The sequence below is a fragment of the Leptopilina heterotoma genome, unplaced genomic scaffold (genome assembly GCF_015476425.1).
Source record: "Leptopilina heterotoma isolate Lh14 unplaced genomic scaffold, ASM1547642v1 Lhet_114, whole genome shotgun sequence".
NCBI classification, from domain to species: Eukaryota; Metazoa; Arthropoda; class Insecta; order Hymenoptera; family Figitidae; genus Leptopilina; species Leptopilina heterotoma.
The window spans coordinates 5789158-5814128 of record NW_025110833.1 but is presented as its reverse complement, the minus strand read 5'-3'; the positions used below and the strand labels follow the sequence as shown (position 1 = coordinate 5814128).

Here is a 24971-nt window from a genome sequence, read left to right as displayed (position 1 = left end):
AAAAAAAAGAATTTCTTTTTATTCGATAAAAAAACTGATAAAAAAAATTTTAAATACTTTGAAAAATGTTTCAAACGAAAACCCCAAAAAAAGAAAAACACGAGGATGTCTATAAGAAAAGCAGTGGGTCAAAGTATTTTTTTTTTTTTGAAAAAAAGAATTATTTTTCCTTTTGTTATTTATAGGGAGACAATTTGTCCCCCGCTAATTAATAATTAGCTCAAGGAGAGGAGTATTTAAAAATAATAAATTAGCAAAAAAAGTAATTTGAAGCGAAAAAAAAATCGCAAATAAAAAATTAAAAAAATATTAATATTACCTATTGAAAAATTTAATTATTCAAATAATATTAAACAATATTTTTGAAAATTTATTTACTATTTTTAGTATTCGAAACAACTATTATGAATTTGCGAAAAATAGTTTTAAAAAAATATCAAAAAAAAAAAAATTATGGCTGCAATTAAATATTAACAGTTTAAATTATAAATATTATTAAATATTTAATTATTTAACAAATTTGAATAAGTAAAAATTGAAAAAACTATTAATATCTACCTATTAAAAAATAATAATAAAAAAATAAATTTTTTAAATATTTTTATTAAAATTTTTATTACAGAATATTTTTTTTTAGTATTTAGCATAAATACTAAATAGTATTAAAAATATTTTTTTAAATTTATTTGCTATTTAGTATTCAAAACTGCTGCTATGAATTTGCAAAAAATAATTAAAAACGACAAAAAAATTATGATTGTAATTGAATATTAACAATTTAAATTATAAATATTATTGAATATTTAATTATTAACAATTTAAATAAGTAAAAAATTGAAATAATCTATTAATATTACCTATTAAATTAATAAAAATATTATTTATATTTTGAAACAATTATTTACTAATTAGTATTCAAAATAAAAAATAAATATTCAAAAAACTAAAAAATTAAAAATTAAAAAAAAATTTCAAAGAAAAAACTTATAATTATAATTGAATATTAACAATTTAAATGATTAACATTATTAAATATTTAATTATTGCACAATTTAAATAAGTAAAAAATTGAAATGTAAATCTGAAAAAATTTAAATTGACCGACTGTTTTTCTTTAAACAAAAAAAAATGTTTACATACATAAACAGATATTTTCTCTCCAGGGAATTATTTACCAGGTTCTTTTGGATTAATCGGTAAAAAAAATTCAGAAAGTGATTAAAAAAAATGGCAGAAAATTAGTGAAATTGTTAGTTTCAAGTCAAACTAAAAATGATAAATTAATATTACTAGAAGTATTCTATTTTAATTTCAAGTCGTGCTGTATATTGTTATAAACAATTTTTTCATTCTAATTTAAAAAAAATACAAAAATCAAACACACAGAAGTAGAATTAAATTATTTTGTTCTTGTTTTCGGTGTAAAGGTATAATTTGCTAATTTATGAAAATTAGACTAAAAAAAATTTAATAAATAAACCAAAGATTAGTAGTATAGGTATAAACTACAAAAATTTTTGTTTTATTTATAACATTAAAAATAATAAACTACAATAATTGTTTTATTATTTAATATTTTGAATAATAAAGTACAATAATTTTTTTATTATTTACAATATTTTGAATAATAAACTAAAATAGTTTCTTTATTTTAAAATATTAGAAATATTAAAAAAATTATTGTAGTTTATTATTCAAAAATAATTGTCTAAAACAAATATCTTTGAAAATTAATAATTTTTTAAATAAAAAAATTTTTTAAATTATTATCTAAAAGAAATATAATAAATAAATCTAAAATAAATTAATAATCGAATTTTGTTATTATCATAATAATTTGAAATAATTTTATTATTATTATTATTATAAAATTTTATTATCTATAATATTTTATTTATTATTAATAATTCTATTATGTAAATAAAATTTTACAACTAATATAACTATTGAAAATTTTCCCTCTTGTCTAATTAATTTAAAAATTTCTTTTGCAGTGGCGCATCACATCGCAGTCTTTCGAGAGACGTCGGAGAGGGAACAATACTCGTCGGGACACCATCAAAATTGTTGCAAACTTGCCCGGAATTTTCGATTTTAAGGCTATAAGAAGAGAGGAAACCCAACAAAAAAGGGGTAAGTCATAAAAATATCAATATTACAGTACTTTCTATACTGAAAAAAATTTTATTTAAATTTAAAAAATCGTTTTTTTTTATTAATTTATTTATTAAAAAAAATATTTTAAATAATACAAATATTTTTTCATTAAAATTTTAATGAAAAAGTATAATAATTAAAAATAGTAAAATAATTATTGCAGATGAAAAATAAATGAATAGAGAAGAAAAAATTGTAAAATATAATTATAAACAAAAAATAAATCAGTGAAAGTTTTTAGTATATTTTTATTTAATTTATTTAATTATTTAATAGTTTTAATTGTCATATTTCTAAAATTTTAGTGGAAAATTACAGAAAATTTGAGATATTATTTTTAAATATTGGTCGAAGACTTTAACAATAATTTGAAAGTAGAGAGAGAAGTTAATCCCTTATTGTAAACAAGAAAGTTTATGACCCTCGGCATTGTTAGGGAATTTGTTTTGTTCCTTTAGAAATGTCAATTAAAAGTTTGTTTTTACTTATTTTTCAGGTAGAAATTAATTATCTTTTATGAAGTATTTTTCAGTTTTCATTTTATTTTTATTATAGTTTTTTTTAGTATTTTTACTATATTTTTAATCATTAAATCATTAAAATTTTAATGGAAAATGATTGAAAACTGAAGAAAAAATTGTTTTTCAATACTATTCGAGAATCAAAAATTTCAATTTTATAAATTTTCAAAATTTTTCTGAATTTTCGAATTTTTAGAAAAATTTGAATTTTTCATTAAATAATCCCTATTTAAGTGGGGATTTTAATTTTTTTTAATTAAAAAATATTAGTGGAAAATTACTGAAAACTTTTTTAGGAAATATTTTTGGTTATAAATAATTGCAGCTACAAATTATTTTAATCATTTTTTTATTCTGTAATTTCTCAATTTCTCTAAAAAAATAATTACTTATACACATTTTTTTTATTGGTATATTATTTTAATAACTTTAATAACAAATGTTTTAATTATTTGCACACACAGGACTCAAGACTCAACTCAACAAGCTTGGATCGAAATTTTCCGGAATTCTTCAAAAATTTCATTTAGTGTTCCGATTTTATTGTAAATTAGAATATTTTTTTCTCAAATTTAGAATTTTAATTTCTTCGTCTAATGTGAAATTATTTTTGTAAATTATTTAGCTAGGAATTTTGAATTAAAAAAATGCAATTATATTAGCTAGGAAATTAACAATTAAGGTATACTAGTTTTAAGGAAGAAAAAATAATTTCTATTTAAGAAGAGAACTTTCAACATCCAGGATCAACTTTCTTCTTCAAAGAAAAGGGGTAAGTCGAAAAAACAACAATTATATTTATTTTTACATTCTACACCCAGAAAAATGTTTCATTTAATTAAAAAAAAATTTCTTCCCAACTTTATTCTTTACTTTAAAAATAATAGATATAGTAATCAATTAAAAAAAAATTTTTTTCCGAACTTTATTCTTTACTTTAAAAATAAAATTAATTCAAATTTAATATTGATAATATTCATTGATAATAATCATATTGATATTTGTCATTAAAAAACATTTCACAATGAAAGAAATTTTATCTTCTCATCATGTAAACATTTACGTTTCGCGGTATTTTAATTTCTAGTAGTCAAATAAAATTTGTAAATTGAAACTAAAATTATTGGAAAGTAAATGAAAAAATATTTAAGTAAATATTTATTTGAGCAAAAAATTTGTATAAATTAAAAATAAAGTGAAAATCAAGAATAAAAAGAGTAAAAATTTAAAAAACTACGTAACAATTAAAAATATGAGTAAACTTTAAACATTAGTAACAATTAAAACTTAAAAGTTTACAATATTAAAAAGTAAAAATTAAAGTTTTACAATATTAAAAAGTAAAATATTCTAATTGAAGAATTATTTATAGTAAAACATTATGCTTTTAATTACAAAAAAAAATATTTAGTAAATAGAATTCAAATTAAAAGAAATATTTAAAATATTGGAAAATTGTTTAAAATTATAAATTATTCTCTGATCGTTTTTCAATTTTTTGCATTTTATCTATGTAATTTCAATAAATATTAATAATTTTATCCATAATTGCTCATCTTTATTATAATTTAAACTTGAAATATTTAGCTAATTTCTGTTTGATTTTACGTGGAATTCAAAAATTTAAATAAAAATTATTCTTATAGGTAGTAATTACTCCCTAAATTTGAATCAGTTGAATTAAAAATTCTGCAGATAATTTTGTTAAAAAATAACGTTTAAAAAGCCGCTCTAATTGAAATAACATCTGGGTGTAGTTTTTAGTTTGAACTGTAGTTAATAGATATTATGCACCAATTACTGCGTCTTTATAAAAAAAATACTTTTATTTTATTTTTAAAGAAATAAAACTTTCGATAATCTCAAAGAAAAAATTGCTTTAAATCATGATAGTAATAAAATTATTTAAATATTAAAAATTAATTTTTTTAGAGCATGATACTAATAAAATTATTTAAATATTCACAATTAATTTCTTGAAAGTATGATTCTAATAAAATTATTTAAATATTAACAAATAATTATTTAAACCATGATATCAGTGAAATGAGACTAGTGCAAAATTTTTGATTAAATTATTTTTTAATAATTGAAATATCGCAGTAATTGGTGCACTATCCATACAGAGGGAGTAAAAGACCTTTCTTATTATCCTTTCTTCTCGTAAACTGCAATCGCAATATTGATACAACGAAACATTTATTTGCTATCTGTATTTAGTTGAATTTAAAAAGATAATAATTAAAAATAATTGCTTGAGAAAAAATCTGACTGGCAGACAAAACAAAAGTTAGTCGAATGTCACAATTTCGTATTTTTAAAAAAAAGAGACAAATTTTAAATTCCTTTTGATAGAAGCGTAAAGAATTTAATTTCCAACACTTGGAAATAATTCAAAGTTGCCTTTGAATACAAATTAAAGTTATTATTTTAATTAATAATTATAAATATTATTATTAAATGAAATTCAATATATATTTAATATACATTTAATATATTATTTAATTATTGAATTGAAAAAAATTATTTGCTATTACGAAGTTGAAGTCCACAACGTTGATCAACGATAACGCTTTTTTAATTTATTTGAATATTATATTTTTGTTATAAATATACAACAATTATTATTAAAATATAAATAAAACTCTACCTTTTTAATAAATTTTTGTGGCAGTATTGTTGCTTTTTCCTTTTTTTTTCTATTAATTACCACTTATTGAAAAACTTTTTTCGTTGATAAACGTTGTGGACTTCAACCTGGTTTGCTATTAGAATTTAATTCAATTTTAAAGAAAATAAAAAAATTATTAAAAGTAATAATAATAAGTAAAAGTAATTGATTAAGAAAAAATATAATATGAATTAATATATTTTTATCAAATTAATAATTAAATAATTAAATTATTTTATCAATAAGAATTATTTGGAAGTATTTGTCAAACTTTATGTTATCGCACCTAAAATTTTATCATTTGTGCACTTTCTTATTGACGGAAAATTGCAATTTGTATTTAAATGCAACTTTTAATTTGTTAAAGTGTTGAAAATTACATTCTTCACGCTTCTATCAAAAAGAATTTAAAAATTTGTTTCATTATTTTAACATTCGAATTCATGACATTTGACTCTACAACAAATAATTGTTATTATTGATAACAATTGTAATTTTTGCAAATGCAACTTTTAATTATTTAAAGCATTGAAAATTAAATTCCCTACGCTTCTATTAAAAAGAATTAAAAATTTGTCTCTTCCTATATTAAAATACAAAATTATGGCATTCGACTAACTTTTGTTTTGACTGCCAGTCAGATTTTTTCTCAATCAATTATTTTTAATTATTATTTTTTTAAATTCAACTAAATACAAATGTAAACTAAAGATAGAAAGTAAAAAAGACAATAAAAATACAATTGTAATTTTTTCTGTAGTAAAATATTTATTTTTTTTTGTTGTATCATACATTGCAGAAATGATTAATCTTAAAGTGTAAATGCACGCGAGACTAGTATCCAAAAAAGAATATCTTCCTTAATCCTTGCACATAAAAGTAAGTTGCTGATAAAAATCCTCTAGGTGACTAATCCTTAAGGACTATTTTCAGTGATCACGTGTTCCCATAGTAAAGTATAGGACACGTGACCACTGAATAATGACCTTAATTCAGTTTTTTTTATTCCTCCTTCTGGTCATGAGTCTTATTATTTCTCCTTCTTGTATTGAGTCCTCTTCTTTATTTATCCTTCCAGTTTAGAGTCTTCTGCTATTATTTATCCTTCCAGTTTAGAGTCTTCTGCTATTACTTTCATTCCTGAAAAAAGGTCTTTTACTCCCTTCTGTAAAACAATTTTCATTTATAAAAATCAAGACTTCTCTTCCTCAAGAAAGTAAATTTGCACTTTACTCTCAAAGGCGAGAAGTGGCATCAATAATGGTCGCTTCTTTGACTTGGAGAGGAAAGTACAAAGAACTTCTCTTGGGGTAAAAGAAGTCTTTTTTGGATAGGAGTAGGAGTCTGTTGGTTAGGAGTCTTATTCTCTGCACAGTTTTCTTGAAAGTATCAAATTGATAGTAGAGTGGATCAAATTGAAGCCAAAAATTTGGATCAATTTTTGATTTGTTCCACATTTTTGGTATCAGTTCGTTGCAATTTGATACTTTTAAGTTAAGAGTGTGGAGAATGGGACAGTTTCTCTGATGAACGGCTGGGTTTACTGCTTCCTCCTCTCAACTATCTTCTTACTTCTATCTTTCATTTTTACTACGTCTTCTTATTTTTTTTTGTCTCTCTGTCTTTGAAGTCTCCCCTAGGGAAAACGCACTTTACTTATTCTCTGGGCAATGGGGCAATATCTAAATTAGTAGAAATTGCTTCACTCCTGGCGAATAAGGAAAAGTGTCGTCTTCTTTCCCTGGGGGACCGACTTCTCTATCTACCTAGTAGAGCTGATGTCACCTCTCCTTTGGAGGGGCTCAGTCTCCCCTAGGGAAAACGCGCTTCTCTTACTCTCTAGGGAGTAGGGCAACTTCTTCTTCCCTGAAGTAGAAGTTTCTCTTTGGGAGCAAGATGAAGTGTCGTATCTTTCCCTGGGGGACCGGCTAGTCTCTGTTGACCAATGGAAGAGCAGACATCAGTTCTCCCTCCCTTCCTTTTGGTGGAAAAGACTTGCAACAAGCCTTTCTGTCCGAAAGAAAGTCTTTCCACCAACTCAGTCCTTCACAGACTCCCTAGTGAAGGACTTGAGAATTACCTCCTCCCCCTTACCTTTCCCAGGGGAGAGTGTGACGACTTTCTCTCCCCACCTGGGAAACGAAGTCGTCCTCAAGGAGAGAAGTTGTCGACTTCACTCTCCTTGAGTAGGAAGAGAGAAAAGTCAGAAGTCGTCCTCAGAAAGGGGATGGCGACTTTCTCAATTCCAGAAGAAGTCGAACGGGTAAGAAGGTCACTGTGAATACCGACCTCTAGAGATGAAAAAAAATTGACGTACACCCCCCTACTTTTCTTTCTCAAGGAGAGAAGTTGTGGTGCTCCTCTCCTTGACTTCGACTTCTACTAAGAAGTGTGGAAAGACTCGGTCATTTCCAACTTCTACTCGAGGAGATCGAAGTCGGAAACTCTCTCCTCGAGGACGACTTTTTGGTTTCTTCCAAATGGAAGCCAAGTGGAAGAGAGAAAGTCGTCAAACTCTCCCACTGGATGGACTTTTACTTCCTACTCTACAAGGGAGGTTGGAGTCCTAACCTCCTCCCCTGGGGTCTGTCGACTTTACTTAACTTCCAAGTAGGGAAAGTCGACAAAACCCTACTTGGGAAAGGACTTCTTTTTCTCCCTAGGGAGAGAAAGAAGTCGTCAACTTTCTCATTTCCTATCACCTCCATTTCCTACTTCCCCTCCCACCAACAGAGAACTAAGTTTCCATGGTAAGAGTAGGAAAGGGAGGGGATAGGAAAATCGAAAAGAAAATTGAAGAAAGAAAAGAAGAGTAGAAGAGAAAGAAGAATAAGTCCTACTCCTCCCTTCCTATCCCTCCATTCCCTACTTGTACTTTCACCAAAAAAGAACCAAGTCCCAATGGGGAAAGAAGAGTAGAGAAGGGGATAGGAAAATAGGAAAGAAAAATTGAAGAAAGAAAAGAAGAGTAGAAATACAGAAGAAGAAAGAAGTCCCACTGAAAAAATTATATTCTAAATTTAAGAAAATCTACTTAAATAGGCGCCAAGAATATTTTTATTATTATTGTAAGAATATTTCCCACCACAAGTATTACTTTTCTTTAATGTTACAATATAATTTTTCGAGTGACATGGAAAGCAAGATAGAAAGAAAAGGACAAGTCGCTTTCCCCTCAAAGGAAAATAATCATACAAGCTTCGTACTCATCTACTAAAACCTACTATCTTTTTTTCACGATTTGCTACTAGTTGAGAAAACTTTTTTTTAAGATTTGTGACTACTTTGTTCTTTGTTTGACAATTTTTCACTACTTGAAATAAAAAAAAACTATTTTCAAAAAATTTGTTGTATTTCAATTATTTCCTCTATCTACCATTTTAATAAAAAAAGTTTCCCAAAAAGTATTTTTACTACTTTAAAATCGCTAAAAGTTGAAATAAAATTATTTTTTAAAAATTTAATATATATTCTCTCTTTGTGTAATTCAAAAAATTGTAAATACTGTTTTTTTAAATGATTCAATTATTTTCGAAAATTCAATTTATCCAATATTACTATTTTAATAAAGTTATTTTGCAAAAAAAAATCAATACTTGAAAAAAAAAAACTTTTATAAAATTCTTTGCAAACATTCAATTATTTTTATAAATAATAAAATTCTTATTAGAAATCCAATAATTTTTTTAGTAAAATTCATTGCAAAAATTCTATTACTTTTAATAAATAAAAAACTCTTGACAAAATTTTAATTATTTTTTTCAATTCTTTTTAATATAATTTAAATATATTCTCCAAACAATAAAATTTTTTGAAAGAATTTTAGTTATTTTTTAAAATTTTGATATTTTTGTTTATTAGAATTAAATAATTATTTTAATAAATTTTAAATAAATTTTTAATTCAATTTCTTTAAAGAATTTAATAATTTTCAAAATAATTCAAATATTTTTTAAAAAAATTTTATATTTTTGTTTATTATGAATTTTGTTATTTTCAATAAAGTTTTAATTAAACTTTCTTGAAAGAATTTAGTAATTTTCAAAAATTTTTGATGAAACTCTGCGTAATAATAATTCAATTATCTAAAAAAAAATTTTATAAGGTACTATATGAGAATTGAATTTTGAGAAATATGAATTATTCAATAAATTATTTATTGTATTTAAATAATTGAATTATCGCAATAATTTTTAATAAGAATTAATTTAAAATTGAATTTTAGTTAAATTTTGAGAAATAATTGAACATTAAAAGCGTTACATTGTTTATTTTTAGAACTAATAAAATTTTCTCAGGAATTAAATGATTTAAACCACAATTTTCATAACATTTTTCGAAAAAATCAATTATTTAAAAAAAATATAAAATTCTTCGCAAGAATTCAATTATTTTTAAAAATAATAAAATTCTTCTCTGAAATTCAATTATTTTTTAGAATTTTAATAAAATACTTCTCAGACTTTCAATTATTTTTAATACAATTTTAAATAAATTCCCCAAAAACTGCAATTATTTTTAATAAATTTTATTAAAATTCTTCGAAAGAATTCAATTACTTAAAAAAAATTTGACATTTTTTTTATTAGAATTTAATAATTATTTTTAACATAAATTTAAAATTAAATTTCTTGAAAGAATTTAATTATTTCCAAAAATTTTAATAAAACTCTGCGTAATATAATACAATTATTAAAAAAATTTTTTTTATAAAGCACTTTAAAGAATTGAATTTTAATAAATATTTTACTTTTGTATTTATATAATTGAATTCTTGTAGAACTTTCTAATAAGAATTGATTTAAAATTAAATTTCATTTAACATTTTAGATAATCGAATATTCGAAGCGTTATAATGTTAATTTTTTTTAGAAATAATTAAATTTGAAAACATTAAATTGAAATATTTGAAAATTTTAATTGCTGTAAAACCATAATAATTTTTGAATTTTTATTTAGAAGTAAAATGATTAAAGTTTTGAATAATTTTATTTAGAAAATTTTAACAAAAAAATTATTGAGTTTTAGGAGAATTACATTTGCAATTTTTAGAAATATAGTTAAATTTCAAAAAGGCTTTACAATGAAATCGTTTAAAATATTTTAATTCCCGTAGAAAAATAAATGGACATTTAAATATTTATTTTAAAAAAATTTTCTATTTTTGAATAGAATTTAATTTAGAAATTATGAAAAAATTGAGTTGTTAAATTTAATTTTTCGATAGTTACTTTTTTACTACTTTTTTATGGTCTTTAAGCTACTTTTTGCTACCTTTTAAAAATTAATTATCGAGTACGAAGCTTGTTTAATTTTTTTTTGAAATTGAATATTGGAAGTAGAAAGGGAAATAGAAGATAAAAAGAGTGTTTTTTGACTCACCCCTCGTTTTTGATTGAAGACTGTCGACATAAAGTTGATACTGGAAGTTCAAGCTTTTTGTAGAATTCTTGTAAATTTATCTTCCTTAAAACTATTGACTTAGTTTGCTAATTACCTAACTAATATAATTCCATTTTTTTTGTTTCAGAATCCCTGGCTAAATAATTTAACAAATTTTCGGTAATGTTCGACGAGAAATAACCTAATACATCGAAAGCTAAGTACTTTAGGAAATTTCGAAGATTTCCGCACAATTTAGAACCATTCTTCGGAGTTATTTGAAGTTCAGTTAACCTTTTCCTTTCCTATCGATGATTGTCAAAAATAAAAGAAAAAAAATGTTTCTGTAAAAAAAATACTTCGAGTTAATAAAACATGAAGAAAAATTTAATTGTTTTAATTATTTCCTACTTCCAGATATTTTTTTCCATTGAAAGTAATTTCTTCAAATTGAAAGAAAGTGTATTTTTTGTTGTTAGCAAATTTTTAATTTAAAATTGAAATTATTTTTATAATTTGTAATAATTAATTTAATTATTTCAAGCAATTTTTCATTAAACTTTTTGAACAATTGAACTTTACTTAACAATTAATAATTAATAATAATTAAAACTTAAAACAATTTTATTGCTCTTTTATTTTAATTATTACTAATAGTTTCATATTTTTAATTCTATTTTAGTTCACGAAATTTATTTCAATAAATATTTATCTGAATATGTTTGGCTTGAAAATGACTAAATTAATTTATTAATTACCAATCTTATTGAATATGAATAAAATTTTTAATTAACTAAAAAAAATGAATAAAATTCAAAAAATCAATATTCAGTTAAATTTATTTTGATTTTCGAAATTTTCGGTAATTTTCCAATAGAATTTTAAGAGAAATAATTAAAAATACTTAATAAAAAATAAAATTTTACTTGAAAAATTAATAAAATTTTTTATTTACTTCTATCATTGTTACTAATTGAAAATTGTTACTATTTAAAAAAAACTTACTTCTTTATTTTTACTTGCTGCCAAGTTTTCTATTTTTAATTCAATTTTTTAAATGTTTTTATTAATTTTTTTCTGCAATAAAAATATTTGCCTTGAAATATTGGTTTTTTCTAGTAAATTTGAAATTAAAATTTCTAAGTGAACAAAAAATTTCAAAAGAAATTCGCTAACAATGCCGAAGGTCATTAACTTGCTTATTTACAATTAGGGATTACCATTTCTCCTTAACTCTGAATTATTGAAAAATTGTCAACTAAAATTGGAAATAATTTTTCTTTACTATTTTTTTATAATTTTCTATTACATTTTTTTATAATTTTCTATTACAATTTTAATGAAAAAAAATAATAAAATAAACTTCTTACCAAAAATTATTCAAAAGTAAATTATTTTCAAATATATGTGAACAAATTTTCAAAAATTCAGAATTTAAGAGAAAAGTTAATCCCTTAGTGTAAACAAGAAAGTTAATGACCTTCAGCATTGTTGAAATTTGTTTTGAAATTTTTCTTGTTCATTTACAAATTCAAATTTCAAATTTATTAGAAAAAAATCTATTTCAGAGACAAGATAATATTTCTGAAGTTTTTAGTATTTTCTATTAAAACTTTTATGAAAAAAAAAATCATAATTAAATACCCAGTTGAAAAGGGTAGGAAGAATTTAAATTTCTCGAAAAACTTAAATGAAAATTTAGAAAAATTTTCTAGTTCTTATTACTATTTTTAATTTTTAATTCAAAAATATTTTTATTAATATTAATAATAATGGCAATAATTTATTAAATCTTACCACTTTTGAAAAATAATTTTTTCTGTGAAATATTTGATTTTCACTAATAAAATTTGAAATTTAAATTTCTACCTGAACAAAACAGGGGTGTTTCAAAACAAATTTTCTAACAATAAGGTCATTAACTATTTTGTTTACAGTAAGGGATTAAAGTTTACCTTTTATTTTGAATTTTATTGGAAAGTTGTCGACTAAGATTGAAAAACATTTTTTCTAGTTTTCAGTAATTTTCCATTAAAATTTTATTGAAAAAAATAGAACTAAAATAAAATGCCAACTAAAAATAATTTGTTCTAAAATTGTTTTATTCTTTTAAAAATACATGAAAAATTCAAATTTCTCGAAAAACTTGAATGTGAATTTAGAAATTTTTTTTCAAAATTTAGAATATATTTTTCTCGTCTGAGTTATTAGTACTTTTAAATTTAACATTTTTTTATAATTAATTTTACTACTATAAATAAAAATGATTTATTTTTTAAAATTAATTATTTCTCTGGAATATTTTTGATATTCTTTCTAATAAATTTTTAAAACTTGATATTTATAAATTAATGAAATTAATAAAAATTAGATAAATAAAAATAAAAATTAAATTAATGAAATTAGATAAAAAAAATTTAAATTAAATTAATGAAAATTGATAAAACTGTATTTATAAATATTTTATAAAGTTTATTTTCTTATGAGAAATTAACATTACGTGGGAAAAATGACCTGGCAAAATAATTTCACATGGTATCGGAAAAAAATGTATTCTCTTTAAAAATGTTTCTCGAAAAAGAAAGTCTCAGAAAGAAAACTTAATTGAAATATTAAAAAAAAAAAATTCCACTGAAAAATAGAATGCAGTTAAAGGAACGATTTTTAAATTTAAATGAAACTTTTTTCCGAGTGTAAAAAGTATTAATAATATTAATATTTCTTTGACTTACCCCTTTAAATCTTGGTATTTTCTCTTCATATCGGCTTCAAATCACTTGAAAAATCACGTAAAGTCGTTTCTTTCTTGAAGCGCCTAATTATTTTTTCTACTTTCCTATCTTTAATATAATCACAATTTAAGTATACAAAATTTCCGCACGAGGAAGGAAAAATTGTTCAAAAATTCCTAGCTAAATTATTTTCAAAATCATTATATAAAAAATCACTATATACACTTGCTATTTGCAGTAAAAGAAATATTTGCAACCCTCTGCGAGTAACATCCTAATCTAACGAGGGCTGAGAATCTAATGAGGTTTCGAGGATTTTCGGGCAAGTTCGCATCAATTTTCGGTGTCCTGCCGAATTTTCTTATCTCCTTCCGATCTCTCACGACCGACTTCGATGTGGAAAAATGCAACTCTTTCTCTAAAAAATATTATTACTAATATTACCAACAAAAATAAATAAATTACCTATAAACAAAAAATAAATTCACACCCAGAGAAAAAAATATTTTTGACTCCAAGTGTACGGAAATTTTTATTTGTTTCAAATAAAGTTTATTTGGTTGAAATATATTTTTTTGGTTTAAAAAAATTTTTATCTGCTTCCAATAAAAATTATAATTAGTTAAAATAGATTTAATTTGGTTCAAATAAAAATTGTATTTGGTTGAAATAAATTTTATTTTGGTTCCAATCAAAATTTTATTTGATTCGAATAAAAATATTGTTTGGTTAAAATAAAATTTGGTTCCAATAAAAATTATATTTGGTTGAAATAGATTTTATTTAGTTCCAATAAAAATGTTATTTGACTGAAATAAACTTAGGTTCCAATAAAAATTATATTTAGTTAAAATAGATTTTATTTATGGTTTTAATAAAAATGTTATTTGATTAAAATAAACTTTGATTCTAATAAAAATTATATTTGGTTGAGATCGATTTTATTTGGTTGGTTTCAATAAAAATTATATTTATATTTGGTTGAAATAAATTTTATTTGGTCCCAATAAAAATTGTATTTGGTTCCAATAAAAAAGTTTAGTTGAAATTAATTTTATTTGTTACTTACCAATAAAAATTATATTTAGTTAAAATAGATTTAATTTGATTCGAATGACAATTGTCTTTGGTTGAAATAAATTTTATTTGATACCAATAAAAATGTTTAGTTGAAATAATTTTATTTGGTTCCAATAAAAATTGTATTTCGTTGAAATAAATTTTATTTTGTTCCAATAAAAATGCTATTTGGTTGAAATAAATTTTATTTGGTTCCAATAAAAATGTTATTAGGTTGAAATAAATTTTTCTCCAGGTGCATTTATAAAAATAAATTATCAATCAATTATTATTATTATCATAACCAGAAAATTATAAATCATTCCTAAAAAATTTTACAATTAAAAAAAAAACTCGATTCGAGAAAAAAATATTTCTAAATGAAATGTAAAAAAATGTGAAAAAAATTTAATATTAAAAACATAAAATTCTATATTGAAAACCAACACTCCAATATTTAAAGGTCAATCTAATTATGCATATCAATGAGACTATTTAAACAAACATTGAACGATACTAATTATATATGTACTATTTTCTCTCTACACAAAATAATGGCAAAATATTACATACGGTAAAGCTAAAAAGAAAATTTACCGCAGTTTATTATTAATTCTTGTTTTTTCTCGTTTCTCTTTATAATGAAAAGAAGAAGTCTAATTTTTTTTCCACAGATTTACTCTTCTACATTTATATTTATAATAAAGAACAAAGTCTAAAACTTTAATGAATGACGTTTTTAATCAATGTGTTTATTGGACAGTGGAAACGATTTCCTTTGCCTATCGTTTTAATCGTTATCGGTAAAAAAAAGTCAAGGTCGAGAGGGAAGGGTATGTGTGGTGTCAATGAGAAATCAAGGTTCGTCGTCACGTGACCCATTGAATATCATCGAGAAAAAGGAGTAATTTAATATAATTAACATCCAAGAGATGTAAATTAATTTTCCATAAGCAGAAGGAACTTTACGAAAAAACAAATTTTCTGCCACTACTTCCATCGTTACACATATAATTAACAAATAGAATTTCTCTCTCTTCTTTTTCTTCTAATTGTTCACTAATTTCTAATAATTGAAACTACCATTAATTGAAATTATCATTAATTGAAATTACCATTAATTAAAACTACCATTAATTGAAATTATCATTAATTAAAACTACCAATAATTGAAATTACCATTAATTAAAACTACCATTAATTGAAATTACCATTAATTAAAACTACAATTAATTAAAACTACCAATAATTGAAATTACCATTAATTAAAGCTACCAATGATTGAAATTACCATTGATTAAAACCACCAATAATTGAAATCACAAATAATGTAAATGGCAAATAATCGAAACCATAAATAATTGAAACTACAATTAATTGATACAATTAAAACTACCATTAATTGAAACCATAAATAATTGAGATCACAAATAATTGAAATCACGAATTATCGAATTATTCGCAGAAAAAAATTCGAAAACGCCACCAGGATTCGAACGCGCATTAATGTCGCGCGCCGTAAGTTGAGAACGTTGACCACGCGACCACGCCGCACTTGACAAGGGTCTTCTTCAAAAAATTTAACCTTCTAAAAGCTAAAAACAAGTAGAAATGAAATATTTTTATTTTATTTGCTAAAAATTTCCAGCACAATTTATTTTTATACTCTACTGTAGACACTGGGGACAATTATTATAGTATTTCTTTCTTTCTTACTCTATAAAAAAAGGAGAAAAACATTTTGTTCTCGCACGTCCAATCGAACGGACTCGTGCATGAATATTGCATCGTTCTCGCGAAAGCGTGTTCGTGTTCGCATTCTAATAATCTGGAATCGATCTTAAATTAAAAAATACTCCATTTTTTTTAACAATAAATACGAGTAAGAAAAAAAAACAAAAAAAAAAAAAGAAAAACCGAAAAAGTCGGAAAAAATTTCGAGAATTTTTACGATATTGAAAAAATTTCGAAAGGCATTGACATCACCACGGGAGAAAGTCCAAGACATCGCGCGCATAAAGCGAAAGGTGGCAAGGCCGTAGGTATATATTTAGAAATTCGTTCAAATTTTAAAATTTCCTCCTTCTGATCGATTTTCATTTTTTTTCTTTCTTCAAAAAGAATTGATAACTACATTGCAAATTATTAAAAAAAAAAGAAAAAAAGAAAAAGAAAAGAAAAGCGAGAAGTAGTGAAAAGTAGAAAAAATAATTGTGATAAGAAACGAGAAGTAAAACAAAAGAAAAGTAAAAATCAAATATAGCCGAGAAATAGTAAATAAATATACATGTGTATATAAATTGGAAAAAGAAAATCGACGTCTTTAAAAAACCTTCGGCAAACTTCCTCGTTTGTCAAGGCGTGACGGAGAAAGTGTCTGTGCAAACTTGTTCTCGCGAAACTGCTTTGGGTTTCCGACTATTTCCCGTTTTCGATGACTACAGGAAGAGAACGTTTGGACGTTCCAAGTACGCATCAGATGCAGATTTCCCGGGACGATGATCGATGAACTTTTGCCACAAGCAAAAAAGAAAAAAGAAGAAAAAAATTTAAAAAAAAAAAGAAGAGAAAAATATTCCCTTCTCATCAATCTTCATCAACTTTCTCATTCGATAAAACTGTTTAACAATTTAATATAAAAATGAATATTTTAAATATTTGTAATATATGTTTTTTTATTGTGCATCATATTTATTACTCAATGTAATAATATGTGTAATTATAAAAAAATATTTAGTTAAGAATTTTTTTATCCTAATAACAATAATAATGATAATAGATAAACTAAAAATATGTTTTAAAACTTTTATGCTCTTTTATTTAAAAAAAAATAAGATAAAGAAAGTAAATAAAATTAAAAAGATAAATAAAATAAATAGTTAAGAATAATATGTTATAATAATAATATCTATTATTAACATAATAATATTAATAATAATATTATTATATTAATAATATTAATAATAATATTATTACTGCTATTATTATTTTCATTATTATTACTAAATAATACTGAATATTTTCACTAAATATTACTAAATATTATTACTAAATATTTATTTTTTTATTTATTTATAATATTTTTACGGACAGTGCCCATTAATATTACTAAATATCTTTTACTATTATCAATCATATTGTTAATTACTTTAATTTATAAAGATCTTAAACTTAAGAAGAAGAAGTTTAAGAATCAACAAGAACTTTAAGATCTTTATTAATTATTTTATATAATATTATTTTGAATTATTAATTAATTAAATTACAATTATTATTATTAGAAAATAGAAAAAAGTTTCAAAAAGTATTAATAGTCGTTATTAATAATATTATTATCATTATCGTTGTTAATAGTCCAAAAAACTCAATTTTTAATTTGTTTTTTGTTAAAATAAATTTTTAAACTTTCGAATTCGTGATGGCCATAGTCGTTAAGGCGCTTAAATTTTGTGAGTTCCTCTGATTACGTATCATGCGTTCCAATCCCCATAGCGTAAAAAAATTTTTCAGTTCCACGTATTTAAAAAAAAATTAAACTTAAACTCGTTTCCACTGTACGGAATTAATTAAATAATTGTACTTAGAATAGAGAATCGGCATGCAATATAAATTACGAAGAAGAAAAAAAAACCATGAATTTATTATTAGAAAAAAGTTTCCCTTCATAATTACATCAAATATAAGACGAGAAATTCTTTTTATGCAAAAAACTGGAAAAAAAATATTTTGCAACGGGAAGAATTCAGTTTTTTATTAGAGAAAAAATTTATCAATGAGTTTCACGTTTGTGAATTTTTACTCAATTTTATATTATTTTCCGTTTCTTTAAATTTGATTTTTATTGGGGGATTTTTTACGAGAAATTGAAAAAAATAGAAATTACTCGCCAGGTGTGATAATATAATAATTATTCTATTACTTCTATTTCATATCGTCTATGATTCTTTAATTAAATATTGATTAATTATTATTTACTAATAACTATTTGCTAATTCGTAGTTAATTTCTATTAAATTATTAAAAAATTAATTAGAAATATATTTTAAAAAACTAATTAATTACTATTAATTATTATTAATTAATATGTAAATAGTAATTAATAATTAGTTAATAATTACGATTTACTAATTACTAATTAATAATAATTAACTAATAATTACGAAATGCTAATTAGTAATTAATAATTAACTAATAGTTACGAATTGCTAATTAGTAATTAATTATTAATTACTAATTCTTAATAAATAATTTCTAATTTTTAATTAAGTATACTGAAAAAAATAGATAATAAATAATCTGTGTGTAATTTGTAAATAAATGATTCTTGCTTTATATCGTTCACGACTGTTTTAATTAAACACCGACTAATTAATTAATAATTTATTTTTTAATAAATAATGAATTACATTTTCAATTTGTTGATTAATAAATATTAATAAATAATTAATTTAATTTTTAATTTATTTATTAATAAATATTAATAATTAATTGAATGTTTAATGTATTTATTAATAAATATTAATAATTAATTAATTAATTAACTAATTATTAATTATAATTATGATAATTGTAGTATAGAAATTAATAAATAAAAAATAATCTGTATGTAGGTTGGATAAAAAAAATGATTAATGGTTTGATTAGTGGATGATTCGTGCACAGTGCAAAAAATCTCTTTGTCCTTCTTTTTGTTTTTTGCCAAAGAAAAAAAATTTTTTTAAAAATTTTTTTTGTAAAAATTCAAGTCAGAGTTCATTTTTTTTTTGTGGGCTTACCGTCTCGCGTTTGAGTACATACATGGTTTAATACCTTCAGGTCGGCATCATAGGGTAGTGTTTTGTCCCAAAGATTTGGTCCAAGAAAGGCAGCTTGAGCTTCGACGTTACCCCAAAGCTCACCGTCAGCATCCTTCTTCTCATCGGGTCCATCTTTGCCTTGTTTTCCTGGAAAACGAATTATTTTCATTTGTTAGAATATTTTTCAAATATTTACTATTTTTACTATCTTTAATATTTTTATTACTTTCACTATTTTTACTATTTTCAGTATTTCTACTATTTTCACTATTTTTATGTTTACTATTTTTAGTATTTTTACTACTTTCACTATTATTACTATCTTTACTATTTTTAGTATTTTTACTACTTTCACTATTTATACTATCTTTACTATTTTTACTATTTTCAGTACTTTTACTACTTTCACTACCTTTACTATTTTTACTATCTTTAATATTTTTATTACTTTCACTATTTTTAGTATTTTTACTATTTTCAGTATTTCTACTATTTTCACTATTTTTATGTTTACTATTTTGAGTATTTTTACTACTTTCACTATTATTACTATCTTTACTATTTTTACTATTTTCACTATTTATACTATCTCTACTATTTTTACTATTTTCAGTACTTTTACTACTTTCACTATTTTTACTACCTTTACTATTTTTAGTATTTGTATTACTTTCACTATTTTTACTTCCTTTACTATTTGTAGTATTTTTAGTATTTTTACTACTTTCACTATTTTTACTATCTTAACTATTTGTAGTATTTTTAGTATTATTACTACTCTCACTATTTTATTATTTTTAATACTTTTAATATTTTTTTCTATTTATTTATTTAAATTTAGAATATTTTTTTTTGAACTACTTTTAAAAAGTATGTTTTTTTTTGTAAGCTTTAATATATATCTGAATAATTTTTAGAAAGTCGGGCATAAAATCCAACGGCAAAATTCTCTTAAAACGATTCCGAATATGTTCTTCTTTTTTTTTTTTTGAGATTCTTGGTATAATTTTTTTTTTCTTTTTCGTCGCAGTAAACGCGGAACAAGTTGAGTCGAGGTCAAACTTTGCAGGCGCCGAAATTGTCTAGAAAAAAAGGAAGCAAAGAGGAAGAAAAGGGAACACATAAAAGGAACAAAAGGAGAGAACGCATGAGGCAACGGTCTGTTATGGCCTTGATGATGTTTGCCCAAAAATAGCGTTCATCTTCTATTTTTTATTTTCTTTTTCTTTCTTTTCTCCGCCTCGTTATCTGTCATCTGTCAAATATACAGAAACGAAAGAAAGAGAAAGAAGAAGAGAGAAACGAAAGAAAATGAAAGAGAAACGAAAAAAAACCAAAGAAGGAGAGAGAGAGAGAGAAACGAAAAAAACCAGAGAAAGAGAGAGAGAGGGAGAGAAAAAGAGAGAAATTTTGAGAGAAAAAGTTCAAAAGTCAAAGGTGAAATAGAGTATATGAACGATTATTTGCAAGATGTTTTGTCGTCGATGACTTACTGTCCACGCTAAGCGATGCATTAATCAAAACTTTCCCCTCATTACACTAGGCGACTGATTGTTTTATTCCCCCCCTCCCCCCTATAGAGGTGGAGCGTCTTTCATTATAAATTTTCTCAACATTAATAATATATAAATAAAAAAAAAAATAATAATAAGATTTTTCAATTTTTAATTTAACAAAATCTCTGTTTAGAAAAATTAACTGTTAATTTTACTAATTAGAATTAGAATTAGAATTTCTATTTAGCAAAATTAAATTCTAATTTTACTGCTAATTAACTGCTAATTTTTTTAATTTTTTTTTTTAATTAAAAATTAGAATAAATTAAAATTCTGCTAAAAGAATATTCAACTAATTAATTCTACAACAGTAAAATTTTTATTTAGAAATTAATAGTCTTACTAAATTACAATTTAGCTGAATAAAAATTCTACTCTATAAAATTCCTAGTGACTAATAATGTGGCTAAATAAAAATTCCACTAATTGATAAATCTACTAAATTATAATTTTCCTGAATGAAAATTCTACTAATTAGTTCAAATAAAAATTCTAATATATAAAAATTCTCTTAAAAAAAATTCGACTAGGGGAAAATTTTACAAAAGAAATATTATACTAAAGAAAAATTTTATTAAAGAAAAATTCTACAAAAGAAAAATTTTACTAAAGAAAAATTCAATTAAAGAAGAATTGTACTAAAGAAAAATTCTACTAAAAATAAGTCAACTAAAGAAGAATTTTACTAAAGAAAAATTCTACTAAAAGAAAATTCTACTAATTAGTAATTTGTCTAATGGAAAAATCTACAAAATAAGAATTCTTTTAAAGAAAAATTCTACTAAGGAAAAATGTTACTAAAGAAAAATTATACTCAAGAAAAATTGTTGCTAAAGAAAAATTATACTAAAGAAAAGTTTTACTTAAGAAAAATTCTACTAAAAGAAAATTCTACTAATTAGTAATTCGTCTAATGGAAAAATCTACTAAATAAAAATTCTCTTAAAGAAAAATTCTACTTAGGAAAAATGTTAGTAATGAAAAATTATACTAAAGAAAAATTGTACTAAAGAAAAATTTTACTAAAAAATTGTCAACTAAAGAATAATGTTACTAAAAAAATTCTACTAAAGGCAAATTTTACGAAATAAAAATTCTACTAAAGACAAACCCTGCGAAAGGAAAATTCTACTAATTAGTAATTCGTTTAGTGATAAAATCTACTAAATAAAAATTCTCTTTAAGAAAAATTCAACTAATTAATAAAATTAGTCTAAATGGAAATTCTACTAAATAAAAATTCTCTTAAAGAAAAATTCCACTAAATAAAAATTCTCTTAAATTAAAATTCTACTAATTAATAATTCGTCCAAATAGAAATTCTACTAAATAAAAATCCCATTAAAGAAAAATTCCACTATAATTAATAGTTCGTCTAATTAAAAATTCCACTAATTAAATATTTTATTAATTAAAAATTCCACTCAATAAAAATTCGATTAACTAGGGGAAAAAAAATTAAAATACCATTTAGAAGAAAATGAAATTTTTGTCGTAAAATCTGCAATTTTCTAAGTTTATATTGCGGTTATGAGAAAAGGAAAAAAAAAATGAACGAGTCGAGGAGAGCGATCAGGTCGACTGTCAAGGTTGTGAGAGTCTGCTTGTCATGACACTCTATGTTGGCTACCTAACAGATCGAAAGAAAATAATATATGATGGATATGACGATATCAATGACGATGATAATGATGATGAAGATAATAATAATAATAATAATAATAATAATAATAATAATAATAATAATAATAATAATAATAATAATAATAATAAAATAATAATAATAATAAAATTAAGAATAAAAATAAGAAAAATAAGAATAATAATAATAAAAAAATAAGAATAATAGTAGTAAAAATAATAGTAATAATAATGATAATAATGATGATGACGATAATGGCGATCGTTACTTATAACAACATACCGGTAGTGGATCGTTAGTACAGGTATATAGTATATTAAAACTAGGTAATTGTCTTTTTTGACCTTCTTGTCACATATCAATCACATCTTTAATCTGCTTTTTAATTTTTCTTTCATTTCTCTCAACTTGTCAATCGTTTATCAATTTTTTAGTATTGACTGTAGGCAATAATTTATTCTTTCTAGTGACACTTTACAAACTTGGAATTTTTTTACAAATAAATACAAATATAATAAATATATAATATACAAATATATAATATAATAATAATAATAATAATAATAATAATAATAATAATAATAATAATAATAATATAATAAAATATAATAATAATAATATAATATAAAAGTAATGTAATATTGCAAATTAATACAAAAAAAAAGTTAATATTTTATTTAATATTCATATTCAATTAATATTTAATTAATTAGTAAGTAATTAATTATTAGTTAATTTTTTTTCATTGTATACCCATAATATTTTATTTAATTATTATTATTATATTAATATTAATTAATTAATTAATTAATTAATTCATCATTTATACAATTCAAAACGCAAATACATTAATTACTAATTCAATATTGAATATTAATTATTTGTATAATTAAATTAAGTTTAAAATTAATTATTATTTTCTTAATTACTTTAATTAATAAAAATCTTAAACTTATTTGTTTAGCCGTTAGGCCAAACGAAGAAGTTTAAGATCTTTATTAATTATTTTATATAATATTATTTCGAATTAATAATTAATTAAATTGCAATTATTATTATTAGAAAATAGAAAAAAGTGTCAAAAAGTATTAATAGTCGCCTGAGACCAAGTTCTCTAATTATATTAAATTTAATTTTAATTTATTTTTTACTAATTGTAATTAAAAGAACAAAATGGAATTTTTTTTTGGTTACTTCTAATTTTTCGTAATAATTTAAAAAATGAGTAAAAGTTTGTGGAAAAATTTTCTCAAAAGGAGAAGAAGAAGAAAAAGAAGAAAAAGAAAAGTGTAAAAAATGTGAGGAAAATTTTCAGTAAAAGAATTTTTGCTTCTCTATTAAATGACATATATATATATATATATATATATATATATATATATATATATATATATATATATATATATATATATATATATATATATATATATGCAGTTCCGTTATGCTTGATCGATGATCTAGTGGCGAATCGATGGCATATTTCTCGAATATCCTTGAAAAATAAAAGCCCACTCGAATCGAATCAACAAAAGAATTCGATGGAGCAACCGGAATTTGAAAAAAAGAGAAAAAAGAAAAATTGCATTGATCTCTCGTTTTCTACTGTTAGAAAAAAAATTTCCTGTTTTTTCTAAACAGAAAATCTTTTTTAAAAAGAGAGGGAGAATCATTTAAAAAAATAAATAAATAAATAAAAAATTTAATTAATTATTTAATTAATTGAAACGAATAAAAATTTACTTATATTGCTCTCTAAATTAATTAGAGAGTAATTAGTAATTAATTAGTAATTAGGTACTAATTATTAATTACTTAATTAGTAAAAATATTTACTAATTTGAATTAGTGACTGACTTTTTGCTTTCAAATTAGTAAACTTTATTAATAAAAATAGTAATTTCTACTAATTTATTACCCAAATTTACTAATTCAAAAACAAAAAGTCAGACGATCAAATTAATAAACTTTTTTAATAACTCAAATTTAGAAAGTGGAAAAAATTAATTTAATTAAAAAAAATTAACAAATACTTTTCATTGCGGTTGACGAAAAAATATATTTTCCACCATGGCTAAAAGCAGGGCTAAAAGTGAATTATTAATTTAATAATATTAATAATTAACTAAACCAAAGTTTCAATTGTTTAAAAAAAAAAATATAATTTACATATTTCTCAAAATAAAAAATTCCCTATAAAAAAAATGAAATTCACCACTAAGAAGACTTTTTCAAGACAATGAATAATGAAATTCATTGAAAATATAATATCGCATATTCTCTCTCACCTGAATGAAATGTATATAGGTACATAAGTGGAAGAAATCGTATATAAAGCACATAGAGAAAAAGAGAATAAAAAAAAAGAAAAAAAAATGATGTGTCTGTGAATGATGTGCCTTTTTCCACTTCATGAAGTCGCAATTTATTGCGAGAGCAACCTTGAGAGTTTTCATGC

General features: G+C 22.3%; 2 protein-coding genes across 11 annotated transcripts in view; one reads left to right on the top strand and one right to left on the bottom strand.

The window, feature by feature from the left end:
• LOC122506720 (dual specificity protein kinase pyk3-like) overlaps nt 1-11044 on the top strand; it is a 63700-nt gene extending 52656 nt beyond the window's left edge. The window contains exons 7-9 of one of the 2 annotated variants that reach the window (XR_006302016.1): nt 1995-2133; nt 3143-3223; nt 10880-11044. The gene's annotated coding sequence lies outside the window, so the exon portion shown is untranslated. Of the gene's footprint in view, nt 1-1994; nt 2134-3142; nt 3451-10879 lie in introns of both variants that reach the window. The other variant, XR_006302015.1, reaches the window with a different exon arrangement.
• LOC122506750 (thyrotroph embryonic factor) overlaps nt 1-24971 on the bottom strand; it is a 212559-nt gene that overhangs the window by 6164 nt on the left and 181424 nt on the right. For 7 of the 9 annotated variants that reach the window (XM_043619114.1, XM_043619104.1, XM_043619108.1 and 4 more), the window contains one exon: nt 19320-19465. In XM_043619114.1, coding sequence (XP_043475049.1) covers nt 19320-19465 — 146 coding nt within the window. The remainder of the gene's footprint in view (nt 1-19319; nt 19466-24971) is intronic. The other 2 variants (XM_043619075.1, XM_043619093.1) reach the window with 1 other exon arrangement.